Genomic DNA, 25,475 nt, shown 5'->3' with positions numbered 1-25,475 from the left:
TATTAAAGTGAAAGAATTGTGAGTTTCTGCTTTTTCTGAGATATGACGTCGAGGATCGTCGTGGCCAAGATCTCTTTGTGACAGCATTTATGGACAAACCTTTCCTTTCAGCCCTGGTCAACTATAACCATACAGTTCAAGGCTGCGCGCCCCCGCCCCATGTCCTAGCCACTCCACTACACCTTTCAAAATGTATGTGAGAATTGTTGGTAGATCAGAGATCTAGCATTAGTACAAGCTCAAGATGACGAACAGCGGCGTAAAAATCTCCGCTGCTAGGAACATATTCATTGTTCACCCTAATGCTAGTGATAAATACATTAGTATGCTAAAGATGGTCACTGGGTATGCTGGCTCAAATACCAGCACAGTTTTAAAGATTGCGTTTAACCCACAGCTTACCAAGAATGTACTCGGCAAATCCAATAATATCGTGTTAAGAATTGCCGATGTTGACTAAAGTGTGGAAAAATGCTCCAACCACCGAGCCAGATCCATCTGAGGAGACTGCTATCACTTTCATCAACACCAACTGGGCGCCTCCGATAAGCTCACACACCTCGTACGAGAAGATCCTCTTGTGCATGTCGAGGCCAAGGCAAACCTAGTATATAAGGCATAACGGCACCTTATGCAAAGGTCAAGGGGACTAACACCCTTCTCCACATATTGAGTAACCGGCTGGAAAACCATAGGTTGATCTCAATGACTACCATGGCAAGTATCATCTAGGCAGTTCATACATACTAAGTCTCGGGCTCATATAACCCGATCTAAGCTCTACAGCAAGTCGTAGTTATAACAAATGGCCACTCCTTAGCTTAGACGCAACATCGGTGAGCTATGTACTTTACGGCCGAATACGTAGTGGCTCTGTTTTTGCGCTAACTGGGGGTGGGGAATACGCTAGAGGGAGCTCAAGCCTCATGCTCTATACGGGGGGGCCGGTGACGTAGCGAAGAAGTCGGTGAATAGGTGGATCGGGACGATTGCTAGTACAACATGTTGACAATGCCATATGGTGGCAGTGAATACATTGTCCATGTTATTGAAAGGATAGAAATGGACAATGATGAGATTAGTTGACTGTTGCATGAAGTTTTGAGACCAAACGGCCGAGTCCCAGTCGAAAGGAGCCCGATTCGAAGTGGAACGGATCCTCAGGAAGCTAGAGGATCATGACGCAGAGTGGAACACAAGACTGAAAAGTTTTTCAAGAATCCCCGTCAGAAAATGCACGCGAGAGCCGAATTCTTCTGTTAATGTAAATATATGTGGAACACGATGCCCGTTTAATATCCACACAGCCTGCTAGGCCGAATAGAGCATCATTAATCCCATTCGTCTCTTGCGCCGTTCCTTTGGCTAGGTGGGTGCCGGTGCTGCCGGCGAGACAGGAGTGGGGACTGACACGATCAGATAAGATTATAACAAGCCCATTCTTTTTTTTTTCCGTGTCGCCTACCTGCGAGGCGCCAAGACCTCATGCGATGACGTGTTAAGCCCATCAGAGTGTAGGGGAAAAAAACTGACTTCTGATCCCTTTCAGCAATCGGATATTCGGGGTCAGAAAGATGATATAATGAAGCCAAGAAGTAGTCAACGTCGAAGAGGTAGCAGAGGGAAGCTTGGAAATCACATGCCTGGGCAGTAAAATAAGGTGGGGACAGTTAGGGCCAATTAAAATTGGACTTTGATTACTGTCATGAAGTAATAATTACCGTATCACAGGCTCAAATATTCATGAGTCAGCGTAATTAACACCTAAAATACAATCAGGGGGCGAGCCGGAAGTGCGGTCAGCCGTGATCATACGACAAGATTGCCTTCCCCCCATTTGGCTGCCTGGCTGGGTCATTTTGGTCCATACAACCTCCCCTGATCTTCATGCATGGAGACAGCAAGCTCCCACCTTGAATCAAAATAGCTTGTATCTTCCAGGGCTGTTTCTTCCCATTTCGTATTCTCAAGGACTTGATCCACCTTCTCTTAAGGAACTTTGCGCAATTTTTAGAACCCACTTGGTTCCTTGGGTCTAAGTGCTTGCGCTACGTCTGTTTGATGTGGATATCTTCCACACCCCTGCTTTTTGCTCCTCCAATCGCCTACTTGTGGCTGTGACTCTCACATTCCCCCTCCTCGCCGACTCAGTCTTTACATCTTACCTTGCACGTAGTACACTTACGTCTGTTAAGTATCATTCGACTTTGAGCATTACACTTGAAGTTGCATCCAAGTCAGTATCATCCATCTCCTTGCCGTCATGGGATCGCCGCTAGCCTGTATTGGTCTAGTTGTATGTTTTGCCTCGAGTATGGCTGTGCAGGCAGCTGGATTCTATTCCTCTAAAAGGATGGTTTTTCTTCTATAGTAAAACTAACTTGTTCATCAGTGAAAACTATCCAGAGTGCCCTATACATCATTCGGACTTAGACTGCCTCGGGCATTGGCCGAGGACCTAACGGTGGAATTTAGCCAAGATGTCCGGTCCTAGTATGGAAAATGACTTTCAGCTTTTTTCTTCACGAAACTCTGGGGGGGATGAGGCGCGAGGAAATGGCCATCTGTTCACGCATCCAGCCGGAGAGAATGTGAGCCAAGATTGGACTCAATGGATGCGATGGGATGAGCCAACGTTCTCGGAAGGAGATCAAAAGCCAATGTTCTCGGAAGGAGATCAGAAGCTAATGGCCTCATCTATGGATCTACCATCTATTTCCCCACACACCGATATGAGTTCACCGAGTCATTTGAACTATCAAGACTTTTCACCTAATCTTCCGCTCGGCTTGATGGAAATTCCCTCCGACCCCAATGCCGGAAAGAACCTTGGGTACACCCACGGTCTACCTGGACAAACTCAGCACATGAGCCATCAACAACATTTAGGTCTAGTGTCTCCGATCTCAAGTGTTGGGACAACTCGGAAGCGAAAGACAGGCAGCAGCGACGACGATGCCACCACAGTGACTGGACCAGTGCAACCGGGCAAGAAAATGCCTGCCAAAAAGCGAGCTCACAACGTCATTGAGAAGCGATATCGCGCCAACTTGAACGATAAAATCGCCGAACTTCGCGACAGTGTTCCCAGCCTTCGGTCGATCAAAAACTTGAATGGAGGCTCACCCGATGCTGACGACGAAGCGGAAGGAGCAAATGCCGCGAACAAGCTTAACAAGGCATCAATTTTATCGAAAGCGACGGAATACATCAAGCACCTGGAAATGCGTAACCAACGTTTGGAAGACGAAAACACTGCTTTGAAGAACCGGCTCCGCCAGGCTGATAAAGCAGCAGACCAGGCCGCCACATCCTCAGCATCTGTATCGTCACCCAGCAACTACGCCTCGACGGACTCGGGCTCTGGTACATCACCTAGTGTATTCTCTCAGGCGGAAGAGGTGTCTAGCGAGAGTTCACCCACCTCTCAGAACCCCCCAGAAGGTCTTATTCCGGTTCCCGATGCGTGGAAACGTATGCGAGCTGAAACTGCGAAGCAAGGAGTCTTTGCCGAATCATATATCAAATACCCTTCGTCATCATCCTCATCTCATCAACCGCAGTATGTGAGAGAAGATACCTCCACTCGACGTTCAAGGATGCCCAACAAGTATATGCTGGGCGCCCTTGCCGGCCTGATGGTTCTTGAGGGTCTGGGCTCTGATGATTCTGAGTCCGAGGCGAAGGGCCTGCTTGCACTCCCCATCAGACTTTTCGGCCGTTTCCAAACACCTACCCTAGCACACTGCGAATTCTACCTGAAGCAGTTCTGGTACTCGTGGCAGGCGCGTGCATTTTCTCATTTCCTTATGTTAGCAACGCTGGTCGTTGGTAGTGCCTTTATTGTTTTTGTTTACTTGTTCAACGCGCAACCCATGACGCGGCGTGGTCCATCCAAATCGGATTCTGAGGGCCCGGCTACGCCTCTTACCTCTAGTGATTTCCGCCGACAGGCTTGGCTGACTAGCATGCAACGGGTCGGTGTTCCACGTCATAGGTTCTTCCGAGAGTGGTATGTTGTTACTTCGAGATGCTTTGAATATGTCTTACGATGTTTCATGGGATGGAAGCTCTACTCATGGGCCACTGGAATCACCGAGGAGGATGAGAAGGGGCGAGTCAAGACTTGGGATATCGCAATTGAGGCTCAACTCACTGGTGGAGATGCTGAGATCAGCAAGAGCCGCCTTGTTCTCACTATCTTCGCTGCCGGCACACTCCCTTGTACTCCCACAAGAATGATAATCAAGGCGTTGCATGTCCGCATTCTCTTGTGGAACGTGGGAGAGGCGGGCTCCTGGTCGTTCCATGTGTCAAACGACATTGCGCGAGCTCTTGCCAGATTCCAATGGGGGGTGGCTCGAGAAATTAATGCTGCGCTGCCTGAGGGTCACCCTGATCAGCTTCCCCCTCATCTTGCTGCTCTGATCAAACTGGATTGCGAGGATGTCATGATTGACAACATTATTCAGCGTGCTGTGAACCTAACATGGAACCGACCCACCCAGGAAGGTACTGGCGACGATGAAGTGCTGCTTGATGTTGTGGACGAGGACCCGGCTATTCAATGTTCCCAAGATGCCCTTGCAGCTTGGTGGTCCAGTCATCTTTTACAAACCGCTCTTCTCAATTATTTCGAAGCAAGCAAGAAGGGCCCGGTGTCCAAGGCAAGCCGGGATGCATTCAAAGAGAAGATTCGCATGTCCCTTGATGTAGCGCCAGAGCTTTCCGCCGCACATACTCGGGCACTTGTGATGAAAGCAGTATTCTTCGAGAAAAACCGCACTGAAAATGTCGGGGCGGTTCTTGCCGCGCTACCGAAAGAGAAGAGAAAGGGCAGTCAGAGCCACTCATCCAACTTCCTTGATTCCTCCCTTCCCGTTTCCGTGCGGGACGAAATATCCATTGCCGTGCGCTGTGCTATGATTGCCACCATTGTCACCGAACGATCCACGGGTGACGCTTCCTCGCTACCCGAGTCCTTCACCATTCAAAAGGCCATCACTTGGTTCAATGAGCTTCCGATCGATCCAGTCGAGCTTTCTCTTATTGGATTCTCGTCTGTCTATCATCTCCTACATCTCCTCGCCTCTGACGTGGATTATATCGCGTCATCCGATTCATCCTCTCCGTCGGCTCCAGTTTCAGAGGCTGCCTCCTCCGCAGACGATGAAGCCGAAGAAAAGTCCCGTCCGGCCCGCAAGTTCTCCATCTGCCCTCGCGATATCCCCAACCTCGGGCGGGTATCAGCAGAACTCATCTACTGGGCCCGAAATGCCTACACCCCGGCTTTCTACGGCTTTTCACCTACTCTTGTAGAAGTCATCGTCAATTCCTGTACAACAATTTGCCAAAACGCGGGCATCAATGTTGATGACTTTGTGCACATCACGCCCGACAAGGCTTTGTATAAGAAGCGCAGGACACGTCGACGCAGGGGAGAATCCCTGTCATCTCAAAGTGACGCGGATCAAGATCTAGTTGATTATCCTGTCCAAGGACCGCCTTTCCGTCGGGCACGATCGGCTAGCAACGACACAGGGTACGGCAGCCTCTCTGTTGAGGAAGATAGGCAGCCAATACCCTAAACCCCTTGTAATGTTCAGGAGGTACCTGGTTGAGATCTACAATGATCCCAGCACGGGTTTCACTTATGCACCAATAATGACGGCGTTTTCGGCTTTTGTATTTCTATATGGTTTGGTTCTGGTCAGGAGCTTTTTGGTCATGAGGGAAAGAGGAGGACATGAAATGGTATCAGGAATAGCATATTTCTACAGACTCTAGCCAAATGGAATGGCATCATCACATTTTTACAGTAAACTCACATATTTGAAACCCGGTATATGAATCAATCAATTTCATACCGATTTTGCTATGGAGCATCATAGTAAAAAGCTGAGGAACTATGTATGTCGGTGTGTCAGCAGCGTTTATATGCGAACATGGGGCGTGCCAACAGACTTTTAAACCTCTATGTATGTTCAATTGCATGCATTTATCAAGCTAAGTTGTTTAACCCGCGAAAATGCATAAGCCCTGGAACTTTATCTCCTCGTCCCTGGGTTATTTGAGTGATGACTGCCCTGGTGCATCACATGAATTTTGATAAGCATGGAAGATCTCCAGGGCTCTACCTAGGTAGACTATAGAGCCAGGGCAACAATTCTGCGTTCAGGACCTTTATAGAGTTGTTGACATCACTGGTCGTGTCTCCTAAACAAAACTTTCTTTCCAAGGTTATTTCCTCCGTGGTTTGTCATTGATTTCTTTTTTTTTTAAACCCCCAAGAATCAGGTTTTACAGTGGATGGCTCTACGAGAACAGCGACATTGTTTTTTTGTGGTAACATTTTCTAACGTTCTCTTCCAATGCTTGGCAGCTTCATTCTGGCGCAGTGCAACATGCACAAGTACTCGAGCTTTCACTCCCCGAGATATTCTGTCGCACCCTATTCATCTTGCACACGTGGCGTATTCGGTTTTCCTAGATTCTTGTCATTTTGGCTAGTTATTCATTTAGTTCAATGTCTCAGCTCTGCTACGACTCCCACTCTGTTTTGGGCAGTTTGTGAAGCAGAATGGATAGCGATATAAAAGGAGACGGGTCTAGAGCTACTGGATGGTAGGATCTGGAAATACCTCGGCGCATTGAGAGAAGAACTATCTGTTCTGAAACTACTCCAAATGTGGGTGATCCCTTAACACGGAGAGACTCGGCTCAATATGGAGCTCGTGGTGAAGGCCGAGAGTCTTTTGGTAATGTCTATCTGTCATTCTATATCCAAGAAGTGTCCAAATATTACTACAAACCATGGCGTCATAGCCACAAGAACCACAAGGTTCCAGGATTATTACGCTACACTTTCCGTTCACTTCACCCATTGTCTCTAACGTTGCAGTTGCATCCCGAGTATCCGAGGCTCCATTCCACGTTGAGCGTCTTGATATCAAATTTGGATAAATATCCAAACATCAAGTAAAACCAACCCAATCCAGGAACCAATACGACAAAGGGGTGATTTTTAATTTCCTCATCTCTTCTTATTCCGAATGGGGGACGAAGAATGCTGAGAGGGACAGCAGGAGACATTCCGTTTTCGGGTTGCCGAACGGCTGTGTCTAGGCCCCTGTCTCCTTGTCCTGTGTAAAACCCCCTAAGCCCTACAGAGATGACAAAGTCCGCCACATTATCCACATACCATCTGATTTGGTCATGACAAGACATCCCGGAGATTTGAGCTCCTTCGCCAACCGATCGCATTACCTCCACTTAAAAAAACCTTGAGCACCCATGCCAAGATCATTTCGCTCGACGTTACACTGACCATATGAGACACAATTCTCTACGCTTTCCATGTAAACTTGAGGCAAAAATAAACCTGCGGGACCTGCAGCGGTCAATGACGGCATGTATATATGGCTGATGATTTGGAAATTAATACAAACGCCAATGATGCATGTTCAGAACCTACTTTCCTTTCCACGCGTTTTCTCAGTATCTTTAACAACATTATTTTGTCCAGACATTGTATTCTCGCGCTTTCTCGGTCTTTTAAGTCTTTCAAAGGTTGAATAATCTAGCTTCATTGTGGTTGACAGTCTCCGTACCAAGTGGATCTGCAGTTCGAGCCCCCCTTGCCTCTCTGAATGGCACAATGGGTGTCGAACTCGAAGGAAATGGCTCGGGGGAGCGGCCTATGAACCCGACGATTGCGGTCCCTCTGTTCGCTGTTGCCGGACTGATAGCAATGTTATTTGTCTGGAAAACCGTCATTCGCATCCGACATCGTCGACGATCAAAGGCGGCACGGGAAGAAGCCGACCAGACGCAACTGTGCCGGACAAATCGGTTCACTGCGGCCCTGAAAAAGCATTTGCTATATGCTCCGATATGGGGCGATCGTCATAGTCGCGAGTTCCGCATGTTTAGGCTTCATATGGGGTCCTTACCGCTACGACTAGAAATGATTTGCCTGTTGATCTATCTCAGCTTAAATCTAATTTTCATTATTGTCACAGTCGACTGGTGGAGAAGTGATTACCCCGAGAAAATGTTCCAGCTCAAATACTCCGCGGGCCATCTGGCAGTCATGAATACGCCAGGCTTAGTCCTAGCCGCAGGACGGAACAATCCGTTGGTTCAACTGTTAGGTATTTCGTTCGATACATTCAATTTCATGCATCGTTGGGTGGGACGTGTGATCGCAGCCAACGCAGTCATTCACATGAGCGCCGTGCTGGCCAGTCAGGCTTATATGTGTGAGTTGCCTTGAGCATATATGATGCAACCATGCACTAATATCGACTTTTCGAACTTAGACGGCAAGGACTATATTATGTATACTATGTGGCAACAGAGGCTTTATACGTGTGGCCTTCTGGTATGTGATATAGTCTACCAGAATTTCAGATGGTCTTCTAACATATATCTCCGTAGGCCATCCTTGGATTCCTTTGCATTTTCATTCAATCTCTGTCGCCGGCGCGACATGCTTTTTACGAATTGTTCCTTCACCTGCACATAGCCCTGGCAGTATTCTCCTTTGTGGCGCTTTGGTATCACCTGCAACACCTGTTACAACAACGTGTGCTTCTTGGCACCTTGATCCTGTGGGGACTCGATCGCGCAGGTCGACTTGGAATACTACTTTGGAGAAATCTTAGCTCAAAACCTACAACTGCCACAGTCGAGATTCTGCCTGGATCTGTTGCTCGCGTTGATGTGGCCGTGGCTCGGGCATGGCGCTTCCGTCCTGGCCAGTATATGTACCTCTATATGCCGTGTCTGGGCCTGTGGACATCACATCCCTTCACAGTTGCGTGGTCGTCGACATCGGAGCCATTTGATGCGAGCGAAAAGCGCGGCTCGGGTGACTCTTTAAAGAATCTTATCGGAGGCTCGCCCACTACAAAAATGTCCATTCTGATCAAGGGCCAAGACGGATTCACGAAAAAGTTGCTCCGGAAGGTCGAAGACTCCCCTGAAGGACGCATTCAGGCTATGGCATTAGCGGAGGGGCCATTTGGTATGGATACCATATCTTGAACATTGACATTGATTGTTGGTGGCTTTAAACATATTTGCTGATACCTCACAGGTGGTATCCATTCTCTCGCTTCATATGGTACTTTACTGTTGATAGCTGGAGGAATCGGCATTACCCACCCAATGTCATATTTGAACGAGGTTATCGCTACATTCACCGAGCAAAAAATAGCTACTCGCAAGGTGCATCTGGTCTGGGTCATCCGCAGTCTAGGTATGATCACCCCTACCGACTTCATATGATTAATTAACCACTAACGTATAAAAAGACCATCTCACTTGGATTCAAACTTTCATGGCCGACATACTAAACCACGAATCCCTAATTGGCCCAATAAGCACGAACGGGCACCCATACTTCCATTTCCCACGACTCCTCCTCTCCATCACCCTCTACGTCACAGCACATAAGGACACCGTCGAGGAATACATACCACAGCCAGATTTGCCATGGATGAAATGCGCTCCGCCCACTGTACCGGTCAGCATATACTACGGCAAGCCTTGTATGCAATCTGTGCTAGAAAAAGAGAAAGCAGAGCAGGTTGGTGCGATGGCGGTTAGCGTCTGCGGTCCTGGTGGCCTGGGCGATAGTGTGCGGGAGGCTGTTAGAAATGTACAAGGGGAAAAGACAGTTGATTTGTTTGAAGAGACATTCTCATGGTAAATGACTTATGTCTATAGATATATTATATAATTACAGCTCTATGAGCTTGGCGTTACGTTTCTGTGTACACAGTTCTGGGTTGAGCTCTATATCAAAACATAATCTGTGAGATTGTACTAACTGGTCAAATATATGTTTTCAACCGGCACCCTCATGTATACATTGGTGTGACACCAGATTTGGCTTGTAGAGAATATATGATCCTTGTTCTTTTCGCTGTTCTTGTCATAAATCCACATAGGTATTGAATTAAAGAGTGTATTTACATATTCCTCCTCCAAGGCCACTTCACGCCCACTTAGGGTATGCGCAAATCGTATGAATCCACATCCGACCGAAATAAGGAACAACTTCACCTAAATCGAAGGCGCGACATCAGAGTTCTTCTTAATAGCGACGCACCGCCGCTCGCAGAGACACCAGCCATATGCACTCCAACACTTCGGGGCCTCTCTTCTGTTCTGCCCCTTGAAAATTGTTTAGCTGGAGGGTATTTCATTGTTCATTACGCGCTCTATGTTGGACAGCGCACGATCTACCAAGTCTTCCACGGGTTCCTGGCTAGATATGCAGGCAGCCTTCGCGTCACGAAGGCCTTGCACCCATATATCCCATCTTTCGCGTTCGAAGCCCTTCCAACCGCGATTTGAATACATTTCTCCCGGTCGGCCATCATATTTGTTGTATTTGCGACCGTTGAGTACATTCTCCCACAGTCTATCACCGGCACATATTAGCCAGTAGCATACGCCGATCAAGCCAGCCGTAGAGGCGGCTTTTTCGGAAGGAAAGCCCTCTTCGAACACATGGCGAAGTCCACAGAGTCCCATGTGAGATAAATCCATAGCATCGTTGATCGAAACCTGCAACGGAGAAGTGTATTCAACCTCGGCAGCTTGCGTCGCTTGTGCGATAAAGATATTGAGCTTTGCCCATCTTATTTGCTCGTCGGGATCCATATCCGGATCACATATGTCTAAGGATTTTGATTAGCGCTACGGAAGAAAATACAGAATCTGATATCGCTTACGTGTCATGCGACCGGACTCGTGGTCATTCCATATTTCGCGGACCCAGAAAGTCAGAGATGGTAGATGCGACCATACTCGGCTTCCATCTTGTGTTTTTAGGACCAACCCGGTCGACGAATCGACGGCATTGTACTGCTTCAATTCTTTCAGGAACTCAATCAATGGACCATACTCAGTCTCGATTTGCATGGCCAGCTCAATGATAGCTATGAATGTTATTGCGTCCGCCTCCTCGATAGTTCCCCCTGGAGCGTAGCTTTCCAGTCTGTCCATCGTCGTGGTTATAATCCATTGTACTGCATCGTCAACCGCGACATTCCCATTGACAAGTGCCTCAAATAACTTGAACTCCTCAGAATCCTCGACCTGCATGCGCTTGAGTGTATCATTCCATTCCATGACGAAGATTAGCAGTTATTCACTGGATGTCAGATTTTGAAGTTCCGGGTGGGCCAGAAAACATTCCAATGTTGTTGCCTCTAGCGCGATTTAGGGCTAACCAACCATTGACGACCGAATAGAGTTTATTGTCAGCAGAGACAGTACATACTATGTTGTAGATTGTATAGGGAAGGAATATAATCTATAGTAATAATGGCGTGGACAAGTAGATTGCTACTATAGTGTAGGTCATATAAAGGTGTTATATTAGAATTTATCCCCCCCCAATGTTTGGAAGGTATTGCGGACATCAACCCCTGGTCAAAGGCTGTGCTGTCGGCTGAATATATATTTGGCAGGGCACGAACTTTGCATTTCCACTCCGTGTATATATCTATCCCAAGTATCGGAAGTTAAACAAAAGAAAAAAAAAAGGAAGAATGAAGAAATGTGAGGGAACAGATGATCTAGATTAGACCATCGCTGTTCAAGTTGAACCATTCTGTGCAACAACCCACTGGAAAAGTTCGGCGATCGAGTTGCTCACCACACCCGTCCGAGGAATTTCATGCCCACCGCCATGATCATAGGTACGACGTTTCGATGGCTCACAAATACCGGAGAGGTGAACACCAGCCGCCCATCGAGGATCTTTCGAGCCATAAATATGCACCGTGGGAACATTGATACGGTAGGGACTAGTTATCTCATTTCGCAATTCCTCCTCCGAGAGCCCGCCGTTTAGAGTCTTGAGACCAGTCCAACGATTCGCACCCTGGGCCAAGAGTGCCGATGAGCCAGCTTGTAAAGCTAACGCAGACCGGGATGCAAGATCACGCTCGCGTGCCTCAGCCGAGACATGGAAGCCCATCTCCTCAAGAACACCCAACGACGCACCACCGCAGACAAAAATAGCCGCTTTGAACGGTGGCGGGAGATGGGGTGTTTCTTCCTGATGGAATAGGAGAGCACTAGAGCCCAAGACGCAGCCTTGTGAGAACATGAGGGCGAGATCGTATGGGCCATTTTTGGCGATATGCTCATTCAGCCAGTTGTAGGCGGCTCGGACGGCGTCGACGCTATCATTTTCCCAAAAGGAGTAGTAAGGTGGACTGTAGAATATATCTACGCCTGCCGCGGCGGCACTCTTGAATGGGCCATCGACAAAATCAAATTCTATGTCGGCGGGAAGTTTAGCGCGGAACGAAGCTGCGCAGTAAGATTAGTTGGCTGGAAAGACCTGTGGACGGGGAAGCTAACAGATTTGGGAGCGGAGGATAAAGCCACTGGTCCCCTTGCCATGGAGACAAAGCACCTTCATGGCTGATTGTGTGTATTTTGGTTGAAATTAGAATATGAATTTGGGGAGGAATTCTGTCGAGTGGGAGGGGTCGTTTATGCCGATAAGCACTAACCGACTCGACCCCGCGATATGCCGATTCGGGACACCTTGTTTCGAACAGAGGTCAAAAGGCGAATCTGTCGGTTTGTACTAGAATAACAGTAATAAATAACAAGATATAGGTCTGGAAATTATTCCCGAATTGCACAAACCCTGGCTTTGCTCACAGTCTTGGCTGATATCCCTTGCGTCAGCCGGGTAGAGTTGATATCTGATATACTCTCCCGTGGCATGTTAGACATTTTTGCATATTGAAAAAGAAACGTAACAAAAACTTGAAGGGTAAAAGGTATATTATGGCCTACATAAGTACACATGTAATTTGCCTGGTGTTTTACTCTGTGTATCAAGCCTAGTATATGTATAGCATATGACACCAGTCTCTGCATATATTCCCAATCTCCCCGGTACTTTATTTCTGGATCTTATTGCATTATATACTGACCAATCCTGACAGGCGAAGTTCATTAATGTGCCCTTGTCGGTGCAAATGTTACTTTTGGAAAGTCAACCAATTGTCTGTCAAGCATAGACCCCTAGGCCATGGGTATGGAAGATATGCGGTCATTCACGCCTTCCATAAAGTCGCGGCGAGAAGCCACGGCAGTCCTTCGTTTTAGCTGAATGATTGATGTAATATCTCTGGATACTTTACAAATTCTTGGCTGCACTCGTGTCCATATCAATTGAAGGAGTGTCAATTGAAACCTATTTCAAATGTTAAACCTGGTTTGCACCTTTTGAGCCTGGATATTCTACCATGTATTTTATGGCCAATTGCTATATAGTTCTAGCTACAGCACTAATAAAAGAGATAAAATATCTAAAAATAAAGTTACATCTGGAAGACTACTAGAAGAACTACTGGAAAGTCTGCCAAAATTACTATCAAACTGACTTGACAAGGCCACATAAGCGGCCAACTCTGTCCTTGTTCAGAGTGAATCGAAAGATGTTTCATGGGATTCCCGTTTGCCCGGTGATAAAGGCTGTGAAGCATATTCCCATGTGGCACAAATAAATATCAAACACAATGCTCCAGGGGTAATGCTGTTCACAAAGGTGTTTAGAGCATCACGGATACAAAGTACATTGAGACGGAGTCGGTGCAATATTTGCAACGAATCCCAGAAAGTGTGGAGATTCTCTTCGTCATAGCCGTGGACCGGTGGACCCGACGGGGCTACCCAGGTGGGCACATAGACCGGGATATTCCCACAATTTGTAATCAGAACAATTGACCCTGGAGAACTATTTAACCTTGAGAAATACTCTCGAGCTCTATATTTCCCAGTTTCTCTTTCTCAATTCCGTTCTATATCTTCAATACTACTTAACATGAAGGCAGTCATCATCACCCAACCCACGATTGCGGGCTTGGTTACCGATCGACCTATCCCCAAGCTTCGCGATGACTATCTTCTCATCAAGACTGTCAGTGTTGGCTTGAACCCCACCGACTGGAAGCACATTGCTCACAATACTCCTCCCGGTGTTCTCGTCGGATGCGATTACTCAGGCATTGTCGAGGCCGTCGGCAAGGATGTCAAAAAGAAATTCAACAAGGGTGACCGCGTGTGTGGACTCACGCACGGCTCTAATGCAGTACAGCCCGAGGATGGCGCTTTCGCCGAGTATATTGTGGCCAAGGGTGACTTGCAGTGGAAGATACCCGAAAATCTGAGCTTCCAGGAGGCCGCTACCCTTGGAGTGGGCATTAACACCGTGGGCCAGGGTCTATACCAGAGTCTGAAGCTTGCACTGCCCACCGAGCCCATCAAGGATGCGACTCCGATTCTGATCTACGGCGGTTCCACCGCCACCGGCAGCCTGGCCATTCAATTCGCCAAGCTGTCAGGTTACAAGGTCCTAACCACTTGCTCGCCGCACAACTTCGATTTCGTCCGCAGCCTTGGCGCCGATGAGGTCTATGACTACAAGGACATCAATGCCCCCGCTGAAATTCGCAAAGCCACTGATAACAACCTGAGGCTCGTATTCGACTGTATCGCGCTGGAGCCCAGCGCTGCGTTCTGTGATAATGCTATTTCCACCGATGGTGGCGAGTATAGCTCTCTCTTGAGCATCAAAATTGACCGTGAGAATGTGAACGACCGCTTCACCCTGGGTTATACCGTCATTGGCGAGGCGTTCACCTTTGGAGATACCCCCATCCCCGCCAAGCCGGAAGACAGGGCTCACGCTGAGAAGTTCGGTCCTATTGCTGAGAGTCTGCTCGCCCAAGGAAAGATTAAGGTCCATCCCCCTAGGGTCGGTGAGCATGGGTTGAAGAGTGTTATCGAGGGTCTAAAGTTGCTCCAGGAGGACAAGGTCAGCGGTGAGAAGCTGGTCTACAACGTTTCCGAGACCCCTGAATAAGACACTATTGTATGTCTACTGCATGATTTAAAGAACCTTAAAGCCATTCTTTTTGTTCCTACATTTCTTGAATTACATGTTTCCCACTGTTGACATTGTCAATGTAGAGTCTTTCTAAAACAAGGCATGGACTTTCAGCTTGTCACCTGCCCCTCGTTTCCAAGTTGTTATCTCAGATCATATTAGCAATCGAGCCATTCTTTTGCGTTTCATATAAAGGGGGCCTCGTATTCTCATGATCCCTCTTCCAACTAACTGTTGTCATGTCAGCCGGGCCGAGAAGGTACTACATGCAAGCCACCAGTAATATATACGGTATTATTTCGAATGAATGCACTAAATTAAACACAGCAAAAGGTACGAGCTGCATATTAAATATCGATTGGTACTAATTATTGGTATTGATATTACCAACAAAAAAAAGCAAGTACTCCAGAGTTGCATTTGCATTAGTGTGTCCCTTCTCGGCCGGGTTGGCATATACCTAACAGGGCAGTTCTAGATAACCGTGCCCACGACCCTCGGCAATGATTATTAATCAGCCCTTTGCCCAAACAGTCCACTCCACTGAACAGGACATCCATCAGGATATGTCCTCAAATTGGTCATGCTGACCAATCGGTTGGATCATCCGCATTAGGTTTCACCGAAAGGAGCATGGATCTAATGTACTTTGTGTATTCAGGTACTTTGTATATGTAGCATATGTACGGAGTAGTAGTATCGAACAATGCGTGTGAAGTATAGAGAAAATTTCATATAAGTTGAAGAAATATCAAATTGGTTCATTCTGGAAACATAACGATAAATAAGAAACTGAATAAATAAGGGCGTGTTGAACGCCTTGGATGCACCAAATTCATGGCCAACTTGACGTTGAATCAGTCAGACAAATGTTCTTAAATCACTTCAGTTCCACGCTCGCATTTGCACTCAGTGATAGCGATGTAAGAGTGGTCAATCCTGCCCGCATCTCAGCATCTTCAAAAGTGAGGGTTGCATTCTTTCCGCTCCCGATGCCCAGCGAGCGCTTCACAGCCTTCCAGCTCTCAACTAACAGCAGGTAGACAATTGTACAACCAAACACCACTCCCCATTCCCAGGTTATAGCGTGGTGCTTGAAGACCACTTGATTGACAACTGGGATATAAATGACCGGGAAAGCAATGACAAAGCCAGCCATGACTGCCCAGAAGAGGAAGCGATTCTTCCAGACAGTGGGAAAGACGGAGAGGGTCTTGGGATTCCGGATCGGATCCATGTTGAATAGGGAACGAGAAAAGTGCTTTACCTCCCACGCCGTAACAAGGAGAAGAAATGTGAGTGTCGCATATGTTGTGGCGCGAGCGCGGAACACTGTGTTACAGCTTGGATTGTATTCCTGATTACATCCATCGCCTAAAGAGGACGTTCCCGATGCTGCGGCGTATATCACGCAGACAAATGAGACGAGGCAAAGCGCGCCCATAAAGGTTCCGTATATCATCTTATCCACGATGAGCTCGCGCGTAAAAACACCTATGCGTAGGTCGTGTGGTGGTCTGTACATAACATCTGGCTGGGCCTCTTCAAGTCCAAGACCAACGGCCAAAAATGAAGACGTAACAAGATTTGCCCATAGGATCTCTAGTGGGGATAGAGGGAAAACCGAGTCACCTCCCTGATCTTTAAAAGCAAGAGCTATCAACAGGAGGATAACCTGTGCAATGTTTGAAATGAGAAGATGTAAGAGGAACTAAAATTGTTGTCAGTAAAGCAAATTAAGTATTGATGGGGATATTTTTACCTTCTGAATGTTATCGAAAAGTCGTCTTCCCTCTTCAACTGCTTTGACAATAGAGGAGAAGTTGTCGTCCGTCAAAACCATATCGGCAGCCTCCTTGGCAACATCGCTACCATTTTTGCCCATAGCAATGCCAACATCGGCCCTTTTTAGGGCAGGTGAATCATTGACACCATCTCCCGTCATGACACAAAATGCTTGACGTCGATGCATCGCATCTACCATCCGAACCTTGGTGGCAGGGCTGCAGCGTGCGATAACCAGAGGCAGTTCCTCAATCGCATCAATTTCTGCATCTGTCAATTTGTCAAATTCGTCTGCGGCCATTACCAGCCTGGTTGATTTGACGTCTACCGTGACGCGGTCAAGAATACCGACCTCTGACGCAATTGCTGTCGCTGTTTTAATGTGGTCACCAGTGAGCATGTGCACTGTGATCCCTGCAATTTGGCATCTTCGTACGGCTGCAGCTGATTCAACTCGAGGAGGATCATAGAGTCCTACAAGACCCCCAAATTGTAGGTTTGATTCAGCAGAGCTTCGCGGGGATATTTGAGATTCATCGTCGACTGCAGGAGTTTTATATGCGATGCATAACACGCGAAGTCCTTCACCCGCCATCCGGTCGGCCGTGTCTCGGATGGTCTGCTTTTCTGTTTCATCAATATTGAGGTAAGGAATAATGGTCTCCGGGGCACCCTTGGTGTACACCTCTTTGATCCTATCCCGCAAATTTTCATAGACGACGGTCATCTTCTTGATAGCAGAATCAAATGGATATTCTGTATGCAATTGAAGCTGCCTTTTCTTCATCACGGAATCTTTTCCAAAATCAAAGCGCAAAGCCAGAACGTGAAGAGCAATTTCCGTTGGTTCACCCAAAGCACTCCATACTTGATTATCATGGTGGACAGTGGAAAGGTTGCAGAGAGCAAGCGCTCGTAGGAAGGTATGCAGTGCAGGATTATCTTCGATGGGTTGATTGGAACTCCAATCAATCTCATCTAATTGGACCAGACCACTGGTTGGGTCAAATGGATCTGTAGTTTGGCTCACAGTCAAAGTCCCAGCACCAGGGATCCATGCAGAGCGGGCTATCATCTTTCCCTGAGTCAGTGTTCCTGTTTTATCAGAACAAATGTTCGTGACACCGCCGACTGCTTCAAGACATTGCAGTTTTCGGACGATTACATTTCCTTTGGCCATTGCTTTTGTACCCACAGCTATTGTGATAGTGAGGACAGCAATCAACGACTCCGGGATAACGGCAACAGCAACACAGATACCATATATGAGAACCTCGCCTTGAACGTCCCATTTATTGACCGAAAAGACAATAATGGCCAGCAGAATTGCCAGTCCAAAAAGCAAGAGTGCGAATTTGCTTAGCTTCACTTGCAATGGCGTGCCAACTAAGCCCAGCACGTTCATGAAGAATGCCTTCACCCGTTTTCCCACCTTAACAAGACCGCTTGAGTCACCAAGATTGGGCTGTGTCTGTAGTAGTTGTGCAATCTTCCCAACTTCTGTATTCATCCCTATTGCGGTGACTATTCCCATTGCACGACCCTGTGTAGTGCTGCAGCCAGAATAGGCCATATTGGTTCGATCGCCGATAGGGATATCAGGCAATGATAGAGTTACATGAGGGGTTTTGAGGATGGGAAGGGATTCTCCTGTTAGAAGTGCTTCATCCATTGAAGCATTCATGCCATCAAACAAACGCAGGTCGGCGGGAACAATATCTCCAACCGATAGCTGGACTATGTCGCCAACAACTAGTGACTCCGCCTTGATAGAGGCAATGTGACCATCTCTGATAGTCTTGCATATTGGGGCGGAGAGACGGTGCAGCGAAAGAATTGTCTTTTCGGCACGGTAGTCTTGTATAAAGCTGAAAGGCAATTGTTAGTCCAAGTATCAGACGAGGTTTGATTCCGAGATACTCACCCTACAACTATATTCAAAACAATCACTGCAGTTATGACACCTCCCTCGATGTAATCATCGATTCCAAAGGATAGGGCCATAGTGATCACAAGAACCTTTAGACTGTGTTAGTTATGTTTTTTTTTTTTTGCCATTGATAGATCTATGTGGCCTAACATACTAATGTCAGACTATTAGACACCTGTCTTAGCAGTATCCCCCAGACGGAGACACCCTCCATTTCACGCACGGTATTCGGACCATCGCGCTGGAGACGGGAGGCCGCTTCGGTGCTAGAGAGTCCATTTCTGAAGTGTGTGTAAGTAAGGAAGCCTGACTATAGTAATGGTACACTCAACACTGACGCACCGGAGATCTGTGTCGAGGAGGGATGCGAGCTCAGATGGTTCTATGAGATGGGCGTTGCGGTCGGGCCCTTCTTTACTTGGTTGGGGTTCCAAGGACACAGTATCAGTCCTATGAGAGATAGGCTTTTCCTCGGTAGCGCGGGGCTTATGGTTTGTCACATTGGGTTGGGGGTTGGTTTCCGTAAAAGGACATATAGGAGGCTCCGTCGATTCCTCGACATCGGGGGTTATCTCTACGCCCATTCAATAAGCTCTGGGAAAGAAAGCGGCGAAAATAAGTTAGATGGTCTTTAAATCCCCTGATGAGTACCGGTCAACTTTGAGAGTAGGGAAAAAGTATCTTCGCACCAGGGGGGAAAAGTGGAAGTAGCAAGATGAAGGGCCTAAAAATGGAATTTGTATGCGAGGAGCAGCCTTGTACATAAAACATGCGCACATGCTCACTTTTCGCTTTCAAATAGAAGAGGGGATTACCCAGGCTGTGAGGGGCAGCCTTGATCATATCGTGAAGCTACGATATCATTGGGGCGACCTATTGTCAGAAATTCTTGGCTTCTCTGGGCTAATACATAGTCCAGTTAAATCATGGGACCTCCAAGATCCTTGCATTGGGATTGGGTGGTGTGTCAGTCCGGGGTTAAAGCCACAATGCATTTGGCTTCTGGGCAGTCGTGGCGTGCTATTCCTGGGTTAAGGCTGACGCGGGCTTATCGGGATCCCAATGATGCCCTCTCGTACTTTGGCTGTTGGAATCTCTATTCAGGTCATACCTGGGTAGATAACGAGCCAAGTACCGAACAACAGTAATACTCCCTTAATTAAAATCGGTGGTTCCTCGAAATTCATGACTGCATCTTCCTGTAAGAGCACAGCCGCCTTGCCAATCCTCGGCTAATTAGATGGGCTGCATTCCAAGAGTTTGGCATCTTGGGACTGACACGTCCACTCCCGCTGGACCTATGGGAATCTGTAGCGAATCGGAGATGAAGATCGAGTCCAGTCAGGATCAGAGAGTTTGGGACATTTGTTGTCGAAAGTCAGTTGAGATCAGGGATAATACCTGCTATGCGCATAGTCCATATGTACATAAATATAGTACGGAGTACCTATGTCAATATTAGGAGGGAGGAAAAGCTGTCTGAATGTTCTCAGATTCTACGATTGTAGTCAATACCTTAGAAGTATATGATGAACCAGCGAAAAATAAGGTACTAAATACAAGCCCAGCTAAGGCGGCCAATCAAGGAGCGGCCCGCACGTGAAAAATCGCTACGGGAGACAACTTTGCTCTTCGAACACAACTTTAGAAGCTTCACAATTTTCTATCTTTTTATCGTGAATATGGTCGGTCCGATAGCATCCCTGTCACAATTGAATCGTGCCGACGGTTCAGCGTCATACAAATGCCCAGCCACCGGTTACAGCATTCTGGGTGCGGTCAACGCGCCCATTGAGCTCCCAGCACGCCGTGACGCATTGAAACCCGAAGAAGCCACTGTGGAGGTATTTGTCAAACCTGGTACGACAACTGCCGGTGTCGGTGAAAGATATGTCGAAGGGATCTTGCGGTCTGTGCTAGGGAAAGTTGTCCTCGGACGGGAGAAGGGCTTCCCCCGTCGCGGCGTGGTCCTCACCCTGGCTATTGTTGGAGGAGAAAACGTAGAACGCGGTGATTCGGTGAGTATTTCAGAACCTCTCTTTGCCCTGCATTGTATCGAATTGTCAGACTGATCTATCTAGTACCTTACTATCCTCCCGGCTCTCCTACATGCTGCCTTGCTCGCTATGATATCCGCCTCCGTTCCTCTGTCGATGACCTTTTCCGCGACCCTACTCGGTGTGACCAAGTCTGGTGATATTGTGCGGGACCCCTCCCCGACCGCTGCTAAGGCTGCTGTGTCCCTCCATGTTTTTGCCTTTTCCTCAAAGAACCACCTTTTGCTCAACGAAAGTGAGGGTCGGTTTGAATTTGATACCTGGGAAATTGTCCGTGAGCGCGCGCTCTCCATTTGCCAGGGCGTGACAACCACCAGCACTGATGGCGATGTTGATATGGGCGAAGGAACCGCCAACGCCAGTTTGAATGGTTTCATCCGGGAGACTGTGGAGGACCAGATCTACAGCGACTACGCCTACAAGATGGACTCTATCTGAGGCGGACTGCGCCCACGGAAAAATTGCGGAGAGTCAGAGAGACGTGACAACATAGGATAGGTCGATCGGTTAGCCTCTGGTCCCCTTCTCTTGGCACATGACTTCCCCGAAGCGCTCGCTATCTCCCCCTCGACTCCCTAAGGGATACGACGGTGCCACAAAACAGTTGATCAAGTACCACCACTGGTTAAGGTACCGTCACCTGACTGCTGTTTCATGTACGACACGCTTCATTCAGTTGCCACAAGCGACAGCCTTGCTGCATATGAGGCTTGTTTTCGGGTTCCTCCACTGTTGGATTCCGGGCGGCACCCGTCGGCTTTTGATATTGAACGTTTGGATCACCCAATATTGCCAGGTGATTTAGTGGTGGACAGTTAGAACTACATATTCCAGCAGGTGCAGCCAGACTGATGACCTACTTTCGAGTCAGGGCTGGAAGGGATACAGGTTTTACCGACATTCTGGCAAAGACTGCACACAGTACTTTGTAACAAGAATACAAAAAGAAATACCAAACGCCTATCATTACCTATAGGCATTCTAATCATTCTATTTCTGAATTATCTCGTATATCACAGTGTAAACGTCATTTATCTGAGCACACTGCGCGAATGTACGCTTTTGGCGATGACTAGTCGGTGTCCCAATTATAGAATTTTCTGGGGAATCTTGCCAATGTCAGAAACTAATATAAGTAATCTCCTAATTTAGTGGATTGTCGAGGTCCGTGGCCGGTCATTCTCCTAAAAAAGGAATCCAATTTTTTTGGGGGTGTATCCTCGCTAATCCTTGCGAATCCTAGTCAATCCTTGCCCTACGAAACCACTGCTCTGAGTTTGTCCGCATCCCTGTCGGCATATCCTCTAAAAAAAAACAAATCAAAAAGCCAAAAGGGTCGTGGAATACGCTAGAATCAAATCTCAACTGGGTCCACGACTTACGGGGGACACAAGTTGAGATCTCAAGGCTTCGGATCCGCAATCCCCGTTACATCCGGGCTCTTTTTCTGATTATTCCCCCGTCTTATTTACCTGCCGCCAAAGCCGATGGCGTCCAGCCGTGATCATCTACGGTCTGACACACTCTCGAGTCTATCTACAGCGAAAACCCCATCTCACCCCTCTCTATCTCCGTCGACCAAAGCCCCACTCGCAACAACCCCGGCGCTCCTCCGCGATTATGCCCTCAACATAGAACCCTCGGCCCAGGACAATCGCCCAAATCTCCCTCAAGAAATCAACAGGGCGCTGCCTGCAAAAATTCCCGAACCGGCTCAAGAGGGGGCAGCAGGCTTGTCACTACCTCCCTCAAAATTACGGCCGTTTCGCCAGAAATCGATTAGCCGGCGATCGAGGAAAGCATTGTCGACCGACTGTATACCACGACAGACACTTTTGAAAGCCTTGGCCTCCAGGCCTTCGATCCTGACCAGTAACAACAATATGTCGTCGAGTTCCTTGTCGAGTATGCTCAATAAATCCACTCCGGCTTCCCCGCCTTCCGACAACCGACAACGGCGGGGGAGCAATGCTTCCTCCCAAAACCTCTCTACCGCACTCTCAAATCTTCAATTGAGCGGGTATCTCGATCGATCACCTGCCACGGCACGTTTAATACTACAATCGCCATGTTATTTCCACAAACGCTTCGATGATGCTGTCAACATAAAGAAGGTGTTAGAGGAAATCGCTGATGACGAGTGGCTGTCACATTCGCGACTAGTTCAGACGGCAACTGGAGTTCGTGAAGTATCGAAGCAACTACAACGGAGACCTATCAAACGGGAGGTGCGAAATGTCATGATTGTCACTAAGGCGCGTGATAATAGCCTGGTGCACTTGACTCGGGAAGTTGCTGAGTGGCTGCTTTCAACCTCAAGATACGGGAGTGAATTAGGAGTCAATGTCTATGTAGATGCGAAGCTGCGAAATTCGAAACGATTTGATGCTCCAGGGTTATTGCAAAAAGACCCGATGTTTGCACAGATGCTACATTTTTGGACACCGGATCTGTGCTGGACATCACCAGACAAGTTCGACTTGGTACTAACGCTTGGTGGTGATGGTACCGTTCTCTTCACATCTTGGCTCTTTCAGCGCGTTGTTCCGCCCGTGCTCTGCTTTTCGCTAGGCAGCCTGGGTTTCCTCACAAATTTCGAGTTTTCCGATTACAAATCACAGCTTAATGCCGTTATGGGCGAGGTTGGCATGCGCGTCAATTTGCGCATGCGGTTCACATGTACCGTCTATCGGAAAGACAGGAGCAAGGGAGCAGAGGCTGGCGCTGTCGAGGAGGGCGAGCAATTCGAAGTATTGAATGAGCTCGTCATCGACCGCGGCCCATCCCCCTATGTGTCGAACCTGGAGCTCTACGCTGACGACGACCTGCTAACAGTCGTACAAGCAGACGGCTGTATCTTCTCCACGCCGACTGGTTCCACAGCATACTCTCTATCCGCCGGCGGTTCTCTCATGCACCCATCCATCCCAGGCATCCTCCTCACCCCAATATGCCCACACACTCTCTCCTTCCGCCCAATGGTTCTCTCAGACTCCCATCTCCTCCGTATTGCAGTCCCTAATTCCTCGCGGTCCACTGCTTACTGCTCCTTTGACGGCAAGGGCCGCGTCGAACTCCGCCAAGGCGACTACGTCACCGTTGAAGCTAGCCAGTACCCATTCCCGACAGTCGTCTCCAACAACAACGAATGGTTCACAAGTGTCCAGCGCGCTCTGCGGTGGAACACCCGCGGCGCGGTCCAGAAGGGCTGGGATGGTGGCGATGTTGACACGGATTTCAACAGTGATCCCAATGAAGACGAACAGTGGGACATCGATATGGACTCCACGCTTGTTGGTACAGATAGCGGCATCGGTCCCAGTGAAGATGGGGACGCTCTGTCGCCCAATCCCATGCGTCGGCAAATGAGCCTGCTGAATATGTGATATTCTCGTGCATGTTAGCGATTTTCGATTTCCTTTTGTGCTCTATACCTCTTTTAACTTCTCGGTCTCGGTGTTCTCTCTTGTTTTCATTTCTCAAGGCCAGCGTGATGAGGTTCGCTTGGTGTTTGGTTTGCATTGTAACTATTTTGTTTCCGACATATCTCGGGCAGGGGAGGATCTGCACTGCTGTTTGTCTTGGATATCCTGTCAATAGATCATGATTGCCTCTATGGCTTGAATAGAAAGGCTTCGGCGGGTCGACTATGATCTTGCCTCGCAACTTGCTGTTCTGACCTCTAGACTTTAAATTCTGTAATTTGATGTAGAATGATGAGAACTTCCCAAGTCCAGCTCATTGTAATTCTGCTCTTTGGGTGTTGTCTAACTCCAATATGAGTAAGGTTTGTCTCCCCCGATCAACATATTCTAATTGACTGGTGTACTGGGAATTCGTCGTGGGAGGAGGTGATGTTGTTGAACACTGACGACTGGGACAGCCAGTTGCTTATGTTGACGACGGCGTATGAGCTACCACACGATCAGGGCGATTATCGCGAGCCCGGCAGCACCACAGCCAGCTCCAATGCCCACCGTGGCTCCCATAGACACTTGAGTTTCCAGCGGACCTACTATTCGACGCTGTGAGCGGGGACCAATATGATGCCCAGGTCTTCTCCCAGCTATCACTCGATCCCGACAACTGAGATACGCTTTGTTCAATAGGGAGGTACTCGTTTGAGAGTATCCGGGGCTCAGGGCTTGAGCCAAAAACCAGTTTCCAATGTCAACAATTCCAGCTCCATGATTGACGCCAATGAAGGCAGCTTGGAAGAAAGCTCGTCCCAGGGCGTAGGCCCTCTTAGTTCCGAAACAGGACAAGTACGCCGTGGGTGTTCTAACAAGAGGCTGTTCCAGGGTAAGATGAGTAACGCGAATGGCACCTTGATGGTGATATTCTGAGTGTTGGTGTTATCCTTGACAAAAGTGAATGCCAAATAGCTAGGAGAGGTCGCACCTTTTGTGTGTTGAGGGCCATCAGTATTCCAGAAGTAAAGACCCAGATCTGGGTTGTATGTTACTGGTAATTCAGCAGCAATGGCATCGCAGGAGCTTTGAGGTAGATAAATGTAGGGATCCACCACGTTTGCACTGACACTAAAGCCAGACTCAAAGGAGGAATTCCCTTGGGCCAGTAAGCCAGATTTTCTGGGATGTTTCCAGAGTGCGTTTTCTATAGATGTTTGGAGTACTGTTATCATGTGATAATTGTAAGCACAAGGCCTGTGTGGAGTATCAAAAGACGCAACGCAGCCCTGTCTACTCGATTGACGAGCCTATCGTATACAACAATAATACTGGTATCTACAAGGAGAGAACTTTTTTCA

The 25,475-nt window shown here is 47.9% G+C and overlaps 9 protein-coding genes across 9 annotated transcripts; 6 read left to right on the top strand and 3 right to left on the bottom strand.

Annotated features, from left to right (window-relative positions):
• Window positions 1–244: 244 nt before the first annotated feature.
• N7479_000818 (uncharacterized protein) lies at window positions 245–460 on the top strand (the record flags this gene model as incomplete). The annotated part of the gene is made up of 1 exon (XM_057248516.1): window positions 245–460. The coding sequence occupies one exon, from the start codon at window positions 245–247 to the stop codon at window positions 458–460; it is 216 nt and encodes a 71-aa protein (XP_057112948.1).
• A 2,020-nt stretch (window positions 461–2,480) lies between these two features.
• Window positions 2,481–5,588, top strand: N7479_000817 (basic helix-loop-helix domain-containing protein; the record flags this gene model as incomplete). The annotated part of the gene is made up of 1 exon (XM_057248515.1): window positions 2,481–5,588. The coding sequence occupies one exon, from the start codon at window positions 2,481–2,483 to the stop codon at window positions 5,586–5,588; it is 3,108 nt and encodes a 1,035-aa protein (XP_057112947.1).
• Window positions 5,589–7,657: 2,069 nt separating this feature from the next.
• On the top strand, window positions 7,658–9,715 carry N7479_000816 (ferric reductase family protein; the record flags this gene model as incomplete). The annotated part of the gene is made up of 5 exons (XM_057248514.1): window positions 7,658–8,261; window positions 8,322–8,383; window positions 8,440–9,028; window positions 9,101–9,262; window positions 9,318–9,715. The coding sequence occupies 5 exons, from the start codon at window positions 7,658–7,660 to the stop codon at window positions 9,713–9,715; spliced, it is 1,815 nt and encodes a 604-aa protein (XP_057112946.1).
• Window positions 9,716–10,194: 479 nt separating this feature from the next.
• N7479_000815 (DUF3632 domain-containing protein) lies at window positions 10,195–11,145 on the bottom strand (the record flags this gene model as incomplete). Its single annotated transcript, XM_057248513.1, has 2 exons — window positions 10,195–10,691; window positions 10,746–11,145. 2 exons carry the CDS (start codon window positions 11,143–11,145, stop codon window positions 10,195–10,197), a joined length of 897 nt encoding a protein of 298 aa, XP_057112945.1.
• A 469-nt stretch (window positions 11,146–11,614) lies between these two features.
• On the bottom strand, window positions 11,615–12,448 carry N7479_000814 (putative EF-hand calcium-binding domain protein; the record flags this gene model as incomplete). Its single annotated transcript, XM_057248512.1, has 2 exons — window positions 11,615–12,336; window positions 12,388–12,448. The coding sequence occupies 2 exons, from the start codon at window positions 12,446–12,448 to the stop codon at window positions 11,615–11,617; spliced, it is 783 nt and encodes a 260-aa protein (XP_057112944.1).
• Window positions 12,449–13,867: 1,419 nt separating this feature from the next.
• Window positions 13,868–14,908, top strand: N7479_000813 (zinc-binding alcohol dehydrogenase family protein; the record flags this gene model as incomplete). Its single annotated transcript, XM_057248511.1, has 1 exon — window positions 13,868–14,908. One exon carries the CDS (start codon window positions 13,868–13,870, stop codon window positions 14,906–14,908), a length of 1,041 nt encoding a protein of 346 aa, XP_057112943.1.
• Window positions 14,909–15,812: 904 nt separating this feature from the next.
• N7479_000812 (putative potassium/sodium P-type ATPase) lies at window positions 15,813–19,231 on the bottom strand (the record flags this gene model as incomplete). The annotated part of the gene is made up of 5 exons (XM_057248510.1): window positions 15,813–16,643; window positions 16,695–18,585; window positions 18,642–18,736; window positions 18,802–18,928; window positions 18,990–19,231. 5 exons carry the CDS (start codon window positions 19,229–19,231, stop codon window positions 15,813–15,815), a joined length of 3,186 nt encoding a protein of 1,061 aa, XP_057112942.1.
• A 1,098-nt stretch (window positions 19,232–20,329) lies between these two features.
• N7479_000811 (putative exosome complex subunit Rrp46) lies at window positions 20,330–21,142 on the top strand (the record flags this gene model as incomplete). Its single annotated transcript, XM_057248509.1, has 2 exons — window positions 20,330–20,665; window positions 20,729–21,142. 2 exons carry the CDS (start codon window positions 20,330–20,332, stop codon window positions 21,140–21,142), a joined length of 750 nt encoding a protein of 249 aa, XP_057112941.1.
• Window positions 21,143–22,191: 1,049 nt separating this feature from the next.
• Window positions 22,192–24,090, top strand: N7479_000810 (putative NAD+ kinase Utr1; the record flags this gene model as incomplete). The annotated part of the gene is made up of 1 exon (XM_057248508.1): window positions 22,192–24,090. The coding sequence occupies one exon, from the start codon at window positions 22,192–22,194 to the stop codon at window positions 24,088–24,090; it is 1,899 nt and encodes a 632-aa protein (XP_057112940.1).
• Between the last annotated feature and the right edge of the window lie 1,385 nt (window positions 24,091–25,475).

The sequence above is a fragment of the Penicillium vulpinum genome (assembly GCF_028829585.1).
Source record: "Penicillium vulpinum strain IBT 29486 chromosome Unknown utg000001l_segment0_segment0, whole genome shotgun sequence".
Classification (NCBI taxonomy): domain Eukaryota; kingdom Fungi; phylum Ascomycota; class Eurotiomycetes; order Eurotiales; family Aspergillaceae; genus Penicillium; species Penicillium vulpinum.
This window is presented reverse-complemented; position numbering and strand designations above follow the sequence as displayed.